General features: G+C 30.2%; 1 protein-coding gene across 1 annotated transcript; it reads right to left on the bottom strand.

Moving 5' to 3' along the window:
- Positions 1–1,846: 1,846 nt before the first annotated feature.
- On the bottom strand, positions 1,847–18,599 carry LOC111892086 (ABC transporter G family member 29). The gene is made up of 21 exons (XM_023888150.3): positions 18,182–18,599; positions 15,067–15,276; positions 14,331–14,415; positions 14,067–14,226; positions 12,865–12,941; positions 12,719–12,772; positions 12,095–12,185; positions 10,568–10,869; positions 9,119–9,717; positions 8,599–8,759; positions 8,324–8,433; positions 7,481–7,634; positions 7,316–7,390; positions 6,650–6,801; positions 6,097–6,429; positions 4,926–5,300; positions 3,910–4,043; positions 3,602–3,829; positions 3,268–3,439; positions 2,329–2,583; positions 1,847–2,227 (listed from the first exon to the last, which is right to left on the bottom strand). The coding sequence occupies exons 1-21, from the start codon at positions 18,490–18,492 to the stop codon at positions 1,955–1,957; spliced, it is 4,311 nt and encodes a 1,436-aa protein (XP_023743918.1). The 5' UTR covers positions 18,493–18,599; the 3' UTR covers positions 1,847–1,954.
- Between the last annotated feature and the right edge of the window lie 1,719 nt (positions 18,600–20,318).

Raw genomic sequence — 20,318 nt, 5'->3', positions numbered from 1 at the left:
CAATGCTTAAGTTCCAATTCAACCTAAGCATTGAATTTTGTATGAACTATCATGTCTAAAACTTGTTATTTTTTCTGCACTTACTCATTAGTTTGTGCTTTTTCTTCAATTTTTACTTATCGGTTTTGGTGCAATTCACAACTTTTATTCTATGAGAATATAAATATTGCATAAAACATGTGTTGCTAGTAATTCTGACAGAATACATTTTATTCTATTAGAATATAACTTATGTTATATTATAGCAGAATAACTAGTAATGCATGTTATTAGAATAAATTACAATTGTTTTATGTCTACTACATTCTATCAGAATTTATAGTTGTTATTCTTTTAGAATGCTCCGAATATTTTAATATTTTGAAAGTTGATTATGTTTTTTTTTTGTGGATTTAGGTTTTGAAGAGACTGCCATTGATGTGGAAAAGGAGAAAAAAACATGGAGAACTAGAGTGTATTCTTGCAAAATGTATAAAGTGTTTCTTAACAATAATATTCTTTTGGAATGGATTAGTATTTTTGTTAGATTTTGATGTTTTTTTTTTTCTTTTTTAACCATTTTTAGTTTTAATCTTTAAGAATAAATGTAATATGTATTCTTTAGAAAATGTTATTCTTGATTATATGTTGTATAATTCTTTAATCATGTTTAATATAAAAAGTATCTTGAATGAAACAATATTCTGCAAGAATAAAACCACAAATATATTTACAAGTTTATTGTTGACTTTTTGTCATTCTGGCAGAATAAAATCGGTTATTATTAAAAATAATATTAAATTTTAATTAGAATTAATTTTAAAAAATAAATCAGATTTTTAAAAAATAAGGGAGTTAATGATCCCTTAAAATCCAAAAATTTCCTTTTTTAAAATAGGTTAATTGACCAAAATACCCTTTGGCTGAAATTTGTGTGATTATATAATACATGCTACCCTATGGTAATATCATAGACCCTCAGATCATGATTGTTGATTCTATTCATTCAGTGGTCCAGATCTGTGCATTCTGGCACACAATAGTTAGTAAAAATAAAATAACCTAACCCTATATATATATATATATATATATATATATATATATATATATATATATATATATATATATATATATATATATATATATATATTCACAACCTTCGTTTTTGATGAATTGTTTTCATAACTTTTTATTCATATGTTTTTTTATTACAACTTTGTTTTTATTTGTTTTGATATTTTAATAATTTATTATATCTTTTTTACAACTTTTTTTAGGAAATAATTCTTATAAATGTTTTTTATACGTTTTATTTAGGTTTTCTAAGATTTTTCGTTTTTAGATTCTTTTATAAATCCATTGGCTAGTTTTTTTTTAAATATTCAATTTTATTCATATATAATTATGAAAAATTTTAAAATTTTATTTTTTACAGTTTTTCTTCCGTACACCAAAAATACATTTTTATTATCATGTATAGCTAAACCTAATGATACTTTAGATTATGTTATTATGTATTATACAAAAAAAACCCATAAATTTTGCTTTCCGAGTGCCCTCTAGTTTTAGTAACACGCTTATGAATTACTTTGTCAAAAATTGCCTAATACATACTCTCCATAATTTTAAAAGTCGATCATAAATTAATTTCATAATGCCATAGTCACATCCAACGGTGTTGCGGTGGGCGAACCACAGACGAAGGCTATGCGGTGGATTAGGAGTCATAACCTTCCAAACGATGAAAGACATGATGACTGAGTTATCTACCTTTTAATCTTCCAAATAATGATGCACCTAGGGTATGTTTTTTTATAAATCTTGCTATCCAATTATTTTAGCATCAAAATAGTTATGTATTGGCAATTAACATTGCTATTTTTCTAATTTCATGACGAATTTGACATATTTTTGTTTTTGCGACAATGATTACATATTACAATTAGTAGTGATAATTCGATATTTACTTTACTCCCTATCTTGTTTGGAAGTTCAACTTGTTCAAGCAGTATGCATACATGAATGCGAAGAACACTGCATAACTAACTAAAACCAAAGCCATGGGTCCTAGATATTCATCTCCATATCCAAAATGGCTTTGCACATAGTCTTTGATTGTGGGATCTTGTGACATTCCCGCCACTTTAATGGTGTCCTCCACATCACCATATTGTGAAGCAATCAATCCTTGAAAGGTCCATGCTAGTGGGCAAATCCAATAACACCATAGCCACCACTTGGGAATTTTCTGAAAATTTCAACAAGTGCAAATTAAATCATAATGAAGCTCTCATATATAGTTAAGCAAAAAAAATTATAAATTGGCGAAATAAAATTAAATAAAATTACCGGTCTAGGGATGAAGAAGCCCGAGAAGAGATTAAAGAGCGAATAGAAAGCAGATGTGAGGATGGATGCGAGTTGATCATTAGGGGTGAGTGAAACAGTCATCAGCCCGAGGTATGTGAAGTAGAGAAAGGTAAAAAAGTGTATGAAGAAGAACCATAAGTATTTAGTTGTTGTCCATTCGAAGCTCACCATAGCATACACAATAACAGTATAATATGTCGTCTGAAAGAACACGTAAGGTATTTCCACAATTACCTATATACAAAACAAATAATACTTTCTCATTAGGCTTTTGGAATTAAACTACATCTACAAAAGGGTTGTTCTTCTAGGAACCCATGAGTTGGCCCGTACTGTCTGGCCCCAAGAGCATCATGTGAGATGTAAATTAGGTATACAGTAACTTGCTATGTGGCGGGCATAGACGTGACCTTATGGGAATTGGGCCGTTGTGTACTTGGTTTACATCTTACATGATGCTTTTGGGACAAGATGGTGTAGACCAACTCAGGGGTTTTTGGAAGAAAAACTATTCTAAAAAAGAGTTATTCTTCCAACAAAAGAGTTATTCCTTCAACAACCCCTAAGTTGGGGCGGGACAGTGTAGACCAACTCAGGGGTTGTTGGAAGAATAACTATTCTACAAAAGAGTTATTCTTCCAACAACCCCTGAGTCCGGGCGGGATAGTGTAGACCAACTCAGGGATTGTTGGAAGAATAACTATTCTGCAAAAGAGTTATTTTTCCAAAAACCCATGGGTTGGGGCGGGATAGTCAAAGGTTGTTGGAAGAATAACTATTATGCAAAAGAGTTATTCTTGCAACAACCCCTGAGTCGGGGCGGGACAGTGTAGACCAAGGATTGTTGGAAGAATAACTCTTTTACAAAAACAAAAACATATGTATGTTTTGTTTTGCATGAATCTATTTTGTACTAACCTGTGCCATGGCATACGGTAAGGATGAATACATCCCAGCAGCTCTTTCTCGATAAAATATCGTTCGTTCAAAGGCTACTATCGGGAGTACCGTGTTTCCATTGTTAATTCCAGCAAACAAAACAGCACCATATAGACCCCCAAAAATCATCGTCAAGTCAATGCTGCTATCCCTGAAATGAAAAATGACATTGATTTTATTGTTAGTTCTATTTCCTAAACTAGAGGCTGAATCAAGATTCTAGGGTTATTTTCGATAATAAAGATGAGGAGGACATTTACGTCTTTCAACATCAGTCTTGAGATGTGGTATAGATCAAGTACTAGATACTAACCTTTTGGTACCAACTTTCCAAAAAATGGACCCGATCAAGAGTGCGGTGATAAGGGTGAAGCAAAATCTAACAAGATTATAATCAGGGGTTCTCCAATAACTCCGCCATTGTTTTTCTATACAAGTCTTGAATTGTCCCCACATGGACTCGGAATATTTTGTGGAGAAAAAAAGTTCTTTTGCTCCTGAAGGAGGCATGCTTAGTTCTTCCACAAGAGCATTATTTCTTCTGCTTGAGGTGATTTAAATTAGATTCAAATTTAAATAAATATATTATTCTGATTATATAAATGTTATAATTTAACTTACTGATAAAGGCTTGATGACTTGTAGTGTTGTACGAAATCAATCCCGAGTCGTGATTCTGTTGCAGATGAGGTGACTTCCAACATCCAGGTTGCTGGATTTTGATCGTCTACTATTTTTGGTATCCCGGGAATTCCCTAGAAATTATATTAATGAAAGTACTCGAGTTAGTTTTAGTTTAACATATTTTCACATGGAAGTACATAACTACATATACATGTATGCATATGTTTATACACACGTTTACATCATGTAAATGTGGAATAGGTTAAAAGATGCAGAGAGTGACTTGTGAGCGTAGAATCACTTATAACTAGAAGGGTAAAATGGTCATTTACATTCATTCAGAAGGTTCCTTTAGTTAAGAAAAGAAACAAACAATCTTATTCATTCAGACACATATCATTTATCCATTCAACACTTTATCCAAATGACAATGGGAAAAAAAGAAACATACCCTATGGAATAATACTCTCCCTAGTTCTTTAATAATATGTTCAAAATATATCCGAGTATAACGACTTTTTTTTATATATTATTATGAAATCCTAACTCCATTTCTTTCTATTACAATATTGTAGTTGTAAGTTTTATTAGAGCATTGCGTTTTGAAAAATCTACCCATTTATAGTATTATGCATACAATTTTTATTTTATTCTTTTTATTTTTAGGACATTAATCTTTCAAAAATCTACCTAGTTACATCGGTGAAAATTGTTTCACATTTGACGACATTGCTATAATTAGGTATATATTTTTCAAAGTAAATGGTGTAATAGTAAACAAAAATACGATGACATATGAAACACATAAATAGAAATGATGTTCTTAAGTCTTCCATCTAATCCAAAAATAAGTGAGGGTAGTTTGTAAAAAGTTAGGAATCAACACGAAAAGCTTGACTAAATTTCTCCACCAACTCGTTCTTTCTGTATTCAGTAAAAAGAAACATTCATATATAGCTTAACAGATTAAGTCACGTCCCCATTAAATCCATTAAGTAAAAGAGAAACTATACCTCAAGATACTCAACAAGTTTCTCAGATTTTAGACCCAACTCTCCGGCATAAATTACTTCTCCTCCAGTTTGCATCAATAATAACTCATCAAAAGCTTCAAAAATATCAACACCAGGCTGATGAATAGTGCAAACAACGGTTCTTCCCGTGTTCACTGTATTTCTCACTGTTCTCATAACAATTGCTGCTGCTCTTGCATCGAGTCCAGTTGTTGGTTCATCCATAAATATGATTGAAGGATTTGCAACAAGCTCTACTGCAATTGTCAATCGTTTTCTTTGTTGGGTTGATAAACCTGTAACTCCAGGAATCCCTACAATCATGTTCTTAAGATTGTCTAGTTCAACGAGCTCCATCACTTCATCCACAAAAAGCTGATCATAAAATTATATATAAAAAAAAGAGTATTAGTACTTTAAAGCTACATCTTTCCATATATGGGTAATATCACTAAATAGCAACCATGTTTCTTAATGTTTCACCTAGCTACCTCAAATTTTTTCTTCGAAATGTGTAACCACTCAACTTTCAGTTTTGTTACATTGTGACGTTTTCTATTTTTTTTGTTCTTTTGTTTGAATATTTACTTTTTGTTGATGTATACAAACAACATGACTAGTTTATTCACACATTTTTTGTTAACTGGTAACCAAATTTTGGTTTGCTCTTATGTTTTCATATTTTGAAATTTTGAATTAATTATAATATTTTCCAGAAGGAAAAAGACATTTTTTTTTGGGGGGGTGGGGGGAATGATATACGATTTATTTACATAGGATGATCACATTAGTGCAAATCCATAATATTATCTTGGAAAATATTTTGATTTTTAAAATCTTTTCTTTTGTTACAAAAATTTAGTGTAGACAACTCTCATATGTCCATGACATCAACAGAAAGTACAAAATTTTATAACAATGGAGCAAAAAATAGTCAATGTTTTACAACAACGGAACATAATTTCCATGTCATGCAACATATATGTTCTGTTGCATAATAAAAAAGATATTGTATTGTTTAGTGTTGTAAAAAGAATAAAGAAAAATAAAAAAAAATTCTCTTGTAGTTAATCCCCTGAAAAAAATATGTTAGTGCATACTTTGGTCAAACACCCTTTCAAGTCGCAACCCCTATTAATATTAGACATAATAAAAAGTGCTTGTTCTTTACCATTTTTTCTTCTTTATTGATATCTTTGGGAAGTCGGAGGAAAGCCGAAAAAATCAAAGATTCATAGACAGTGACTTGTGGTGAATGAATGTCATTTTGTTCACAATATCCCGAAATCCTAGTGAAAGTTTCTTGAACTTTAGGGAATCCCGAGATTCTAATATCACCTTCTACATATCCACCTGTCTTTCTTCCTGCTAAGACATCCATTAAAGTTGTCTTTCCTGCTCCACTAACTCCCATCAATGCTGTTAGGATTCCAGGTCGAAAGGCCCCACATACTTCCTTAAGTAATTGGAGTTTGTTGTCTGTAACACCTTGTTCTTTCATTGCCTAATAAAAAATTTTAATTGTACATATTACAATATATAAAATTATATATTACAAATATGTAATGAAATAAAGAAACATAAAAAATTAATATGTACGTAATTTTATTTGTAGATTAACAAAGCAAATGAATGAAATGGAATTTCACTAAATTTTTAGTCAATGAAAAACGTTACGTGTGAATTTCATTAAATGACTGAACATATGAAAAATATGTACTTACGAGGGGCATATCCACATAATAACTTATGTTATCAAAAGACATGGAAAGTGGAGCGAATGGAAGAACCATTCCTCTTTTGGGAGCCATAACATCTGTAGCTTCAAGACTTGAATCTTCATTTATATTTTGGTTTTTATGAATGACTGATTCTCCTGAGAAAATAACCAATTTAAAGGAAATCTATTGTGAACAAAACTTTTGTTTCATATAGGGCAAAAAGCAGGAACTAGCAACATACTTTATTCTTGCTATCAATATGGGAATATACTTAATTTGTACTTTTAGTCTTATATTCTTTACAAATATTAGCATCATACTTACATTTTTACCAATAAAAGCAATATGCTATACTGTTTACCCTTATTATTAATGTATTTACAAAATTTAACCATAATTGCAACGTATCTACATTTTAACCTATAACAACTATGTACTTTATTATTTCCTATTATCAACTTACTTATATTTCACGACCAATATGAACAATGTACTTTATTAATTTGTTACATATTGCTAATATTTTAAGAAAAATGTGTAAGTATGTTGTTATAAAGAAAAATGCAATGTAAGTATGTTACTATTATGTAGTAAGGAATGTAAGTACAATGTTATCAGGGGTAAAAATAAATATATAATTTTCACATTTGTATATGAATTATCCCTTACTTGAGGTCTTTGCAACCGAAACAAATGTAGATATCTTCTCTTCTTGAAGTATATTTGCTTGTGGCTTTCCGGGAGCTAATATTGCAAAATAAAAACGATAAAAATATGTTAAATGCAACATGTGGCTCGATGTTATACTGGTCTAAAAGATCATGTAGAACTTACGAGGTAAATATGCGAGAGCTAAAGTGTAGAAAATGTTGAAAAGGATAGCTAAACCAAGAAGGGCAGCTGATCCTATCCAAAACCAGTTTTGATTAGGGTTTACTCCAAAGTTTTGTAAAACCACTACCCCCAGTTTTGTAGAATTATCAGAGCCCTGAATTCAATTAAATAGTTAGTTTAATTTTGATAAGGCTCCGTTTGTTACATGAGATATGACTGGATTGGACCAGATATGAGAAGGGCATTTATGTCTTTTACATAGACGAGAGATGGAGAGCGAGTACATGTCCCACCTTGTTTAGAGGGATGAAAAGTAGCAATTTGTTCATGGGAGGAAATACACGTCTTTTGCACACAAGAGATCCTTGTTCCACCTTTTTAGTGGTAGCAAAAAAATGTAATTATTGCCCATGAAGAGGGCATTCATGTCTTTTGCACTGACGAGAACACTTTCCCACCTTCTTTAGTGGACAATTATTTATATCCATGAGGATTTCTTTTACGTCTTTTGCACAAAAGAACTATTAAGAGGAAGTGTCTGTCCCATCTCGTTAAACATTTTTAATGGAAGCATAGAAATTGTAATTATTTTTCCATCAGAAAGGACATTCACATCATTTGCACAGACGAGAGATCAAAAGTGAGTGTCCCACCTTTTTTATTTGAAACAAAAGTTATTATTATTTTCTATGAGGGCTTTCACGTCTTTCTGTGTGATAAAAAAATTATACTTTGTGTCATTGGCATGAGTCTGAGTCTAGTCCAATGCAGACCAAACACAGTACAACTAATATGTGGTACGTAACAAATGGGCCCAAAGGATGAAATGTAAAAGTGACATACCAATTTATTCATCCACCTTGGAGAAAACATTTCATTTGTAGTCAAAGCATTAAAACCATAACTTAATGGTGAAACCCAATACGCCCATTGCCACCAGTCAGGAATGCGACCTGTTTACAAAAGGAAACATGTTGTGAAAACTCCATTATTTTTAAGTTGTAGTAGATACTCATATATCAAAAATTAATTTTACCAAAGTACTAAAAGTATTGTTTATATTTCTACAAAAATGGTTATTAAAGCATTATGTGAGATGTTAATAAGGTACTACTAACCTTTAGGAAGGACAATACCACCCAAAAGGAAAGTTGCTTCTAGAATGAGAGTTCCAGCAGTGTTGGCTATGGTCATTGTTCTAGAAACTGCAGCAATAAGTCTGAATATTCCTGAAGCCATTTGCTGAATCAAAAAGGTCAACAAGAAGTGCTTGAAAAACCTGAAAATGAGACAAGTTTTCTGTTAAGTCTACCTTTTTTTTATTTCCGATTGGAAATAAAACATATTTATTGATAACTAATAACGAAAATATAACTTTTTTTTTTTCTTTTTATGTTTATCCCATTAAGTGAGTTTTGGATAGATGATGTTTAACAAAATATATGAGTAAATGATACACTTAGGAAATGGAAAGAAAAAAATAAACGAGGGAATTCTTTTTATAAAAGCTAGTCCTCCGTTTTATGATTCTATTTACTATTTAGTCGGTCTTTTTTTTGGCTTAAGTCAAAAGAAACACTCACATACAACTTACTACACTAAGTCCATTATGTAAAAAGAGAAACAACACGCACATACCTACTAGCTTCAGGGGCAAATCCAATGGTATAATACGTCAATATTGTCCAAACTGTAGACTCCACCAATGAGATTGGCACACGTAGCAAAATAGTAGGAACAGTAAACGCCCAAGTTGGATGAAAAAAGAGCTCTCTATGCTTATATAACACCGGAAGCCTCTCTATAGTGAGTGGAAGCTCAGGAAAACCATTAAACATATTCGTGATCAATGCAAACAAAAGAGCTCCTACATAAATGGCTCCATCTTCTTCATTTCTAGAATGCATTCTAGTCCTTAAGAACATTGTTGCTCCAATAATTGCCACAAAGCTAATTTGGAGAGTCTTGGCTATATACACGACTGCAGTTCTTTTAATCAATAACTTTTCTTTGTCGAAAGATGCCTTAAAGAGGTCTTTTTTAGGGACTAAGTACTTTTTGAAGACTAGAGCTCCTTTTTGATTCCGGGATTTTTCATATGGCATGAGAAGATCGTTTTGTAGAGTTTGCCCAACATGAAATTGCTTGAAATGCTCGGTGAATTGGGAGACTGAAACGTAGGTATATGGTTTTCCTTTATTGGCCCAATATTGTTCTTGATCCTTCTTAGATATTACCTGTTAAAATCACAAGTTTTAAATCTATATTGCATATTTTGTCCCATGAGCATTATTTTCATATAATATGTAAATTAGGTACACAAACCGCTTGCTAAGATTCGAACCATCGACTGTTTTTAAAACATACTTCCTCATAACCAAACAAATCCACTTGTTTTGAGTTTTTAAAACATACTTCCTCATTTTATTCTTAATGTAATTTAGTTTTTATTGAATTGTTTTGGGGTTAGAAGCATATGGTAGTAGTTAATAAAAATAACAAAAAATATATTTTTAGTTATAGTTAATATTAAAAATAAATGTCAGTACTTTCAAAACTATACCACTGAGTATTATTAATATTTGCTTTATGTACATTTTCAAGATATTAAATAATAATTTTTTTTATTTTTTATTATTTATTATTTTTCGTTCTATGTTCAGCAAAAAAACGTATGATAAATAAAAAAAGGGTTAAATGCAAGAAATAATAGTGTGCTCAATTTCATTGATTGTTTTATTATATCATTGTATTTTGAACAACCTACCCAATTATAGCAATGTCACCCAAATACAAAATGATTATATCTGCAAAGTTAGGTAGATTTTTTTCGAAGTATAACGAAAGTATTGAAGGCACACTATAGGTAGATTTTTTATAGTACGTTGCTTTAGTTAATAGCTAAATAAATAAAAGTGTGTCATATCTATAAAGTTTTCAAAGTTTATCACTAATGAAGCTAGGTTTACAAAGGGTAGAGCTTTATGTATTATTTAAGTGGTACATTTTGATGGCGTCTAGACTTGCATTCCCAATGTCAATCCTAGAAATTGTAATGTACTTTCATTTAATGGAATAGATGTTTACCTCTTGTAAGAAATCGGCAATTCCCTTTCTTTCTGGACATGTGAATCCTAAGCTTTGAAAAAACTCGACAATATGCTCTCTTGGGCCTTGATATACAATTTGGCCTTGTGATAAGAGAATTACATCATCAAATAGATTAAAAGTCTCGGGAGAAGGCTGTAGGAGAGACATCAAAATGGTGGATTCTGTAAAGTGTGATATCTGTTGCAAGCATTTGACTATCTGAAATGTCGTTGATGTGTCTAGGCCTGATGAAATTTCATCCATAAATAGTACTTTTGTTGGCCCAACAATCATCTCTCCTGTTTTTAATCAAATGTTAGGCTAACCGACTGTTGTTTCTGTATTTGTTTTGTGTGCTTAAATTCATAGTACAATTCAATAACATAACTTAAACATACTAAAATTAGTTTTTATGTATTTTAAATTTGTTTACTAGATGAAGCTAAGTTAGGTCTACACCAACGTGAACGACTTGCATCAACAACCTTGTCTTGTGTGCTTATGATAACTTGTTGGTGCTTAGAATCATAGTATACTTCAATAACATGAGATATTAAAATTAGTTTTGCACCATTTTAAGTATGTTTCTTTTTGTGTGTAAAAACAATGCTTTTTGTGTGTTATACGATGACATTGTTATACTGCTACATTGATATAAATGGCTTATTGTCAACAACAATGTGATTATTAGTCTTTTTTGGCTCTTAAACTTAATAGTATACTTCAAAAATAAACTTTAATGATACTAAAAGTTGGTTTTCACTACTTTAAGTCTCTTTATTGTGTGAAAACAATGTTGAATTGTGTGATAACAATGCTACAACATGAATGACTTGTTGTTAGAACTATGTAACTGTCGTTTTAATGTATATTATTAATTTTTTTCTACCTAAATTCATAGTACACTTCCAACTAGTATAATTGTAAGGATATTAAAACTAGTGTTGCATTATTTTAAGTTTGTTTGGTGTGTAAAAAGGTTGTTTAATTATGTGAAAACATTCTTATAATAACATGAACGACTTGATATCAACAATAGTGTATTGAAAATACATTCTTATACAATCTTATTTTCAAATCAATGAAACATGTTCTTTTTATACATTTGTAATCGGTTATTTTTGTTCAAGTGTTTATAGGTCCAACAAGTTATTCATTGTTACTGGACTAAAGGAGATTATTAGGCTATAACTTTCATGGGTTTTCATTGAATTTGGCTAATGGGGAGAAGAATTGGCATCTAAAGTTGACGGGTGAAAACTGTCAAGATGGTTACTTTTGTTTAAATCTATTTGGTTTTACTCTAAAACCTTTTCTTATTTATATTTTGAAATAAAAGCATTTTCAATTCGGTAACCATCGTTTTAATATCTGTTTAGAATCAATTCTTTCTGCTCCTTCAATTCATGGTAAAAATCACTAATTTAATGTTAAAGATATTAAAATTAGTTTTTCACTTTAAAAAAAATGATTTCTTGGATCTCAAATCAGATAAACAGTGCAACCATTTGCTTATGATATTACCGGTTGTCAGTCGTTTTTTCTGTCCTCCGGATATTCCTCGTATCATTTGGTTTCCAACAACAGTGTCCCGACATATCTCAAGTCCGAGTATCTATTTTTTAAAAACCAAAATAAAAACGCATAAGCTAGGTTCAATAATAAGATATATCTTGTGGCATAATGTTTTTAGAAGCAAATAATATATTAGGCCTTGTTCCCTTTTTTTTACCTTCTAGGTAAATGATGTGCACTTGAAAGATATATATATATATATATATATATATATATATATATATATATATATATATATATATATATATATATATATATATATATATATATATATATATATATATATATATATATATATATATATATATTCAATAAAATGATGGTACAGGTTGTGCAAATCTAGTGTAGAAATAAATGAGAGAAAATTTGTAAAAATGTAGGTTTTTATTATGAAATTCTTATTTCCTTAATTTTCACTATTAAATCGTTCTTTCTACATTTAATGAAAAATAAACATCAATTTATAGTTACTTGATTAAGTTTTGTTATAATCAATTCGATTAAGTATAAAAGAAACAACACCTAAGTTTTTTTGTTACCTAATTTCTATGCTAAAAGTTCTCCCGAACATACCTTGATAATGTATTCGGTAATTAGATTATGCTCAACGCCTTCCATTGCGGTAGCCTGAATTACGAACGATCGTTAGGTCATATGTTATGAAATATCATTATACTATGAAATTTATAAATGTTGATTTTATGATCTCTAGTTGCTACCTTCATGAAGAGGTCAACCTCTGGTTTTGGAGACACGTTAGCCTGTTTTTCTCCCATGTCAAGCTCGCTCAGTAATTCTGCAATAAATATATTATTATCAACGAGTTCTCCATACGTTCTAGGACTAAGTGCAAGAAATAACAATACATTTTCTTTATTTATGCATTATAGCATCTTACTTTTGTTTCTTTCTATTTCACCATTTCCTACTATTTATTTAGTTCTCTATAATAAAAAATCATAAGTTTACTTTAGATTCAAACTTTAAAATATAACTTGTTAATTATAATTATACATTATTTAAATGTCCTTACTCTTGAAAAACAAATTGTGAAAAATCTATCCAACCGAATTATAATTTGGTTGGTTCGGATCATATTTTATTGAATTTGAACTATATCAGATCATTATTTTGAAAACTCAAATAAATTTGAATTCATTTAATCAGATCAGATTGAACAAACAAGAACCCTAAACAAATCAATAGAAGTACAATGCTATATATTGCACAAACGCCAAAGTTGGGTAAATAAAATAAATAACAACATACTTTCATTTATTTGTGTTATATAGCGTCATACTTTCATTTCTTTCTATATCTTATTAAGGCGATGTACTTAGAACATTTTGTCCAATTATAACATTTTACACATCCAAAAATTTTCTTATTAAGACGTTATACTTTTATAAATCTACCCAACTATAGCGGTGAAAATTGCTTTGTGTATACATGTTATTGCAATAATTAGGTAGAATTTTCAAGGCACTAGAAAATGAAACTAGATGCAATAATGTACAAATTTATAGAAGTACGATACCATTGTCCTCACGTATGCCCAAAAGTTAGTCTAAATACAAAAAATAAAAACCTACTTCCAAGTTTTGTATATTATAGCATTCTACTTTCATTTGTTTAGAACATTATAGTATTGTTTTTTATTAAAAAATTTACTATGAAAAATTTATCCATTTTTAGCATTTTAATTTAATTTAATTTTTATTATTAGAAAATGATATTTTGAAAAGTCTATCCATTTATAATAGTGAACATTGCATTCTTTAGATGACATTACTATAATTTGGTAGAGTTTTTAAAATACAATGCTTTTATATAAGAAATGAAAGTAGAGTGCTATAATAAACAAATCAATAAAAGTACATTATTATTTCTTGTATTTAACTCTTTCGAAACCGTTAAATACCATATCGAGATCCAACTCCTTGGCATCGAGCTGAAAAATCTAGTGTTTCTTTTACTGTCATTTCGCCTACATGAACATCAGTTTGGCTGATGTATGAAGACGTCCTTTGTGGGACGAATTCTTTAAATGTATGCCCGTTGTATGTCACGTTTCCTTCAACCTGCTCAACATGTATATTTACCAAAATATATTATTGAAGTAAAAGATTGTATTTGTTCTAAATAATTTATGAAGATTTCATTAAGTTATTTCCCAAAAGCTAACCGTTAAACCTGGGTTGGCCCGACCTGCCAAAGCCAACAATAGAGTCGTTTTTCCGGAGGAGGGCGGACCTAGTAGAAGAGTCATCCTTTTATAAAACAAAATTAAGTTTTTGTTAACTTCTATTTTATTTCAATGTGGAACAACAAAATAGATAAAGCATAAAAGTATTAGAGATCATTGTAGGTATGTGTTCTATGAAGAGTATATAGATAAGGAAGGCATTTATTTCTTTTTACAAAAGAGCGATCGATGCAAGTATCAGTCCTACCTTTTTTGCATGGAATAGAAAAATAATTTTTATTCCATTAACAAACACCTTAGTTTTAGTTCAGTGCAAATGCACAACTTGTTATGTATTGTCTTGTGCTCAAATGGGCTTTGTGTAATTGTGTCAAAAGTGAAAAACCACATAATAAAAGAGCCAACAATGTCGGATGCATGGGAAAAAGGGCTTTGCCATTTTGGCATGTCCATTGGGCTAAATTCCATCATTTGGGGGTCGTTGACTTTCTATTTTTGTACTAGATTTGTAAATTCTATGATTTGTGTTTATCCTTTTAAAAGTAAATAACGTAATATTGACTATACTTTTATCAAGCTTTATCTTAGGTAGGACATTTGAATGTCTTGGGAATAATTTAGAATGTTTGCTCGAATCTTCCAAAAGAGTGTTTTTATGCGTAAAAGTTTCGAGCAAGATTAAAGGTGGCTTTTATAGCATGAATGAAGAAAATACCTTGAAGGCTTGATCATCCCAGAAACATCATCAAGAATTGTAATCTTTCCCCTCTTTGATAATCCAATACCAAGAAAACCAAAAACCGTGTCTGTAAGGTTGCGTAGAGTGTTTGTCAAAGTCGGTATAGATCGGTTACCAACAAAGCAATTAGCTTTCATTGTTAAATTCTTGAAACGGACTTCTACTGTTGGAAGAGTAATGCCAACTCTGTAACAATACAACATAGAATAAAAAGATTAATATATTTAAAATCGTCACAACGCTATCAAAGCCATGTTTATTATGTATGTGATAACTATACTAATCCAAAATAACATCACAAAACCAATACAAGGTTTGGTGTGCAATGGAACAAGGCTAGGACTAGGGATGAAACATGTAACTTTTAATGACATCAGTGATAATCCGAGTTAATGTTTGAAAATAAATACTGAACTTATAAATCTGATTCGTGTTTCGAGTTTCTCAGGTAAGGTCGGATCCATGGGTGGTATGCAACAAAATGTATTGGTATCAAATGGTGGAGTGTTTCACGATCTCGACAGATCAACTTATGACCTACTAAAGCAACAACGATGGTAGTTGAAGAGGTTCAGGTTACTGAAAAATGCTTGAAAGAAAAATAGAGGATAAAGAGGTTGTCGGATCGACGGAGAGGAAGAGGGTATGGTGAGATTGAGGGAGACAAAACTGGTAGGGAAAGGGAAGGGGAGGGGTAGGGGTTAAGCGTTTATTTTATTTTATTTTTTTAATCTCAAAATGATAAACAAAGTAAAATAAAAATGAAAAAGTAACTATTACCTGAAAAATAACCATTTTATGTCCACAAGAAAGACACGAGTGAAAAAATATTATATATGAAATATCCAAATTAATTTTTGAAAATAAAAACTGAACATGTCGGTTCTAAATAAAAATATTTAATATTTCTACCAGGTTAATATTTAAAAGAAAAATTGTTATCATAATCACATAATTTGTTAGAGATATATGTTAGTATTAGTTACCTCTTCCAACAAATAAATTTGAACATAATATATGTAATGGCATATAATAAAATTTTAAAATGGGAATAAATGAAAATGAAACAAATATTACATATTTAAGTGGTTAGAAATTAAAAGTTGAAAGGTTGTATTTGAAAATTACAAAATCAGTCAGTGTACGGTGGATCCAATTTCTTAAATAATCTTATTGTTACAAACTAATTAAAAACCAACCTATTTTTTTAAAGGTTTTTATTTTTTTATTTTATTTCATTTATTTATTTTTTGTTATACATGACCAGTGCTCTAAAAAGATCTTAAATGTTTCATCATGTTATGACTCTAATGTTGGGATGTCAATCTGGAAAAATAGGACGAGGAGTGCACTCCTATCCCTGCTTCTGAAATTTCTTCGTTCCCCCGGTCCCGTCCCAAATTGATTTTGGGCTGTCGTTTTTGGGTTAAAAGGAGCTGTTATTTGAGCTAAAAAAACTATTTTTTAAATAAAAATATTTATTTATAGCAAAATGTTACATGTTAAAAAAAATTATGTCATCTTAAAACATTATATTAACAACTTAACAGGGCCGCATAGGGTTTCGGGTCGGGACTGCCGACCCCGCCCATACCCCTGAAATTAAAACGGAGATTAATCCTGCCCCGCCCCTGTCCCCACCTCCGATTTTTTTAATAAATACCTACACATGTGCCAGGACCCAGGAAGGAACAGGGTTCCATAAGACTCTTTAACATCTCTACTCCAATGTTTGTATTTAATGCCATGTTTTAACAAAATGACGCCTTAAGTTATATATATATATATATATATATATATATATATATATATATATATATATATATATATATATATATATATATATATATATATATATATATATATATATATATATATATATATATATATATATAATCAAAATCAAATGAGAAGAAATTTTTGATAGGAAGGTAATAAATTTTTTATATACATTATTTTTAGCAAACAAACAAAATGAATCATTAGATGATTCAAAACTAAGATGATCAATAAGAAAAATTTTCCAAAAAATATATTCATGATTTATTTTTAAGTAAATCCAGGAAAAAAAATCACTTTTATGACCATTTTAGTAAATATCAACAAAATAATCGTAAAAATGAATCATAGAGATGTTTTTCGGGAATTTTTTTTGTGAATCGTGTTATTTTTGATTTATCTGGTGATTCATTTGTTTTGTTCGCCAAAACAATATGCCGAAAAAAATTTCTTACTTTCCAACAAAAAAAATTTCTGACGTGTGTGTGTGTGTGTGTGTGTGTGTATATATATATATATATATATATATATATATATATATATATATATATAATATTTTATACAAAATTATTGTCTTAAATCACGTCTTACACATCGATACGACTTGTAAAAGTTTGAAGCGTGACATTGCCGCCAAATCATGCCTAATGTTATCAGAACTACAAGACTCTTTGGGATCCTTTTCTTCGAAATCCTTCTCTAGATGTTGTGTATACGTGTCAAAATTTTTTTTACATGACATGAATTAGGCAAAGACAAATTCGTTAAATACATACACGACACAAAGTGTAAATTGAGTATCGGGTATCAAGCACGAACACGACACATAATTAATTGCTCCGTCTGACCCGTGATACTACATGAATGGACACATTTTTAACTGTTTTACACGAAAACGCATATAAACATGAATCTACACAAATTTAATTCGTGTTTGTACTTGTCGTGTGTCACGTCTTTACACGTGTTGCGTGTCAACATGAATGTCTATACGTGTTTAGACATGTGAAGTATGTTTGATACCCATAAACCCCAAAACACATATTTTTGAGACAACTATTCAGAAAACTTTTGTTGTTTTAATTGTGTCTTGTATCAAAATGCCGGGTTTAAGTGGATGAGAAAATGACAAGCTTTCAAACGATATTTTCAATGAGAAAGATAAGGACTATATTCATGATTTTTCTTTTGCACGACAAATTAAAGAGCTACAAAAAAATTGTATGTTTTTTCTCATTAATATCAGTCCATGCATGCTTAGAAAACATGGCCTAAAAGTTGTTTGAAATTAGAGATGAAAACAAAAAGGAACCTGTGGAATCTTTCTCGTAGCTCCCTCAAGAACCTGTCATTATCTACTTCCACAACCTTAAACAACTTATCGATAATCTTTTGGTGGTCATCCACACCGAGGTCTCTTACATCAACTTGTTTGTGGATTGTATCACCTTGTTGGTTTTCAATGTCTTGTGTAGCATAAGACTCCATGAAAGCAGTCCTTAAACGATCAAAAGTGGGCAGGCTATCTAAAGCTGCCCGTTTCAGCCCGTCTTCATCTTCCTCAGCATGATTGCTCCTTCTGCTATGATCATCTGGACTCACATACAACTCTTTCATCTCCATCTCTTCTCTTATGGTTTATGACAATGAAACTGATAATTAAAGAGATCAAGTCAAATACATAGTTTTAGATTTTTGATGGAAGTCTAGTGATAACTTGTGTGATATATAGAGTATGCCGGTTTACGATACATGACGAGTGAAACTAGGCAATACATACAATAGCATAAGCCAACCTGGGTCATTTATTTAATAATATTCTTGGGTGGGGTCGCTGATAGGAAACTTTTTATTTTTATTTTGGATATTTAACCGGGTAAATTGCAAAAAAGAATAGTAGTGTATATCAGTATATCGCTGCCTATTCGATCTAGAGGTTTTTAGCGGTTTAATCCGGTTTAGGTCCAATCTTATTTAGAATCCGGAGTCTAATCCGCTTTTGAATTTGAAATACCGAACAATTTTCAATCCGCTCTACAGGATTATTATATGGTTTGGTAAAAACGGATTTTAACTGGATCCGATTTACAGATCGAATCGGATCGATATCAGGGTCCAGCTTTCATAATTGCAAAGATAGTTATATTTCTAGATTGATGATGATAATGTACTTCAACCCATAAGGAAAATCTACCGATATTCTTTTACCTATAATAATATCATACTAATATTTTGTTACCATTATGGACGGGGCTTTATTTTACTTGTTACATGTGTTATTATTATAGATGAAATGTAAGTATATGTTGCTATTACATGGGTGCGTAAGAATTTGCTAGCCAATTGCTATAATTGTCAAAAAAAAAATGTATTTATGTTGTTATGAACTATATATTGTTATAATTGCCAAAGAAATGTAAGAATTTGCTATTATGGGAAAAACAAATTAAATATATTATTGTTATATAAAAAAGTTATATTATATTGGTAAAAAAGTAAAGCATGATGTTCACTTTTTTAATTTACCTTTATATATAAATTGTAATATAGTATATGTTTATAAGAATTTGATACATATTACAAAGTCATGTTATTTTAGATGATGAGTTGAATAAACCACACGAGACTTCGTACATTGTTTTGTTGGTTTATTTGGAGTTTGTCATTGTAACGGTTGAATAGAGTCAAAACTGCTATGCTGTAGATGATGGAGTCGTCCGGAGTAAAAGTCGCCGTTAGCGTTGTTTTTAATTATGCGTTTCTTAATTATTTGAGGCATGTCATTGTTTCTGACGGTCGTTAGTCGGCGAACGAATCTTGTTATACCGTTGGAGTTTACTATTCTGGGTGGATACAAAATAACTATATAGGATTCTAAGAATTTGTTTTGTCACTTGAAATGGACCACAATCTAATAGAATGAACATGATTATGTAATGAGTTCGTTATATTAATGATGATTTAGTTCATTTCGTAGGAATAAGTAAATTTTGTATAAAGGTTTTAGGTTTGTATTATATGTAAATACATACCATATATACTCTTAACTCTATTTAATATTTTAATAAATTATAAACAATGATCTTACTATTTATATTTATAGAAAAAAAGAAGTGAATGTTAAAAAAATTATTAGAATTAATTTTTTTTATTAAAAAATATATTTTCTGTCTATTTTACAGCAAGACCATTTTATTAAAATACTAGTTGTGAGATTCATGTATTACATGAGTTTATTTTAAAAAAAATCAAATATAAATGTCAAAATATACGAGAATTTTGAATTTATAAGAAAATAAGAAATATTTTGAATCCCTATTCTAATAAAAGAATAGTTTTATTATTCTTTTGATATGTGTCACTCTAGGCCTTTTAATTAATACATATTTTATTTTTCTTTTGCCATATGTCATCTTATTAAGTTTCCTAATTAATGCATGCTACTTGTC

The sequence above is a fragment of the Lactuca sativa genome, chromosome 1, assembly GCF_002870075.4.
Source record: "Lactuca sativa cultivar Salinas chromosome 1, Lsat_Salinas_v11, whole genome shotgun sequence".
Classification (NCBI taxonomy): Eukaryota; Viridiplantae; Streptophyta; class Magnoliopsida; order Asterales; family Asteraceae; genus Lactuca; species Lactuca sativa.
This window is presented reverse-complemented; position numbering and strand designations above follow the sequence as displayed.

Bases quoted from the DNA above. Each gene is read 5' to 3' on its own strand.
- LOC111892086 (XM_023888150.3), bottom strand. From the start codon at position 18,492: ATGGAGATGAAAGAGTTGTATGTGAGTCCAGATGATCATAGCAGAAGG. The intron at 7,635-8,323 runs GTATGTCACTTT...AATTGAATTCAG, and splicing joins CAAGGTGGATGAATAAATTG to GGCTCTGATAATTCTACAAA. The intron at 4,044-4,925 runs GTATAGTTTCTC...TATAATTTCTAG, and splicing joins AACTTGTTGAGTATCTTGAG to GGAATTCCCGGGATACCAAA.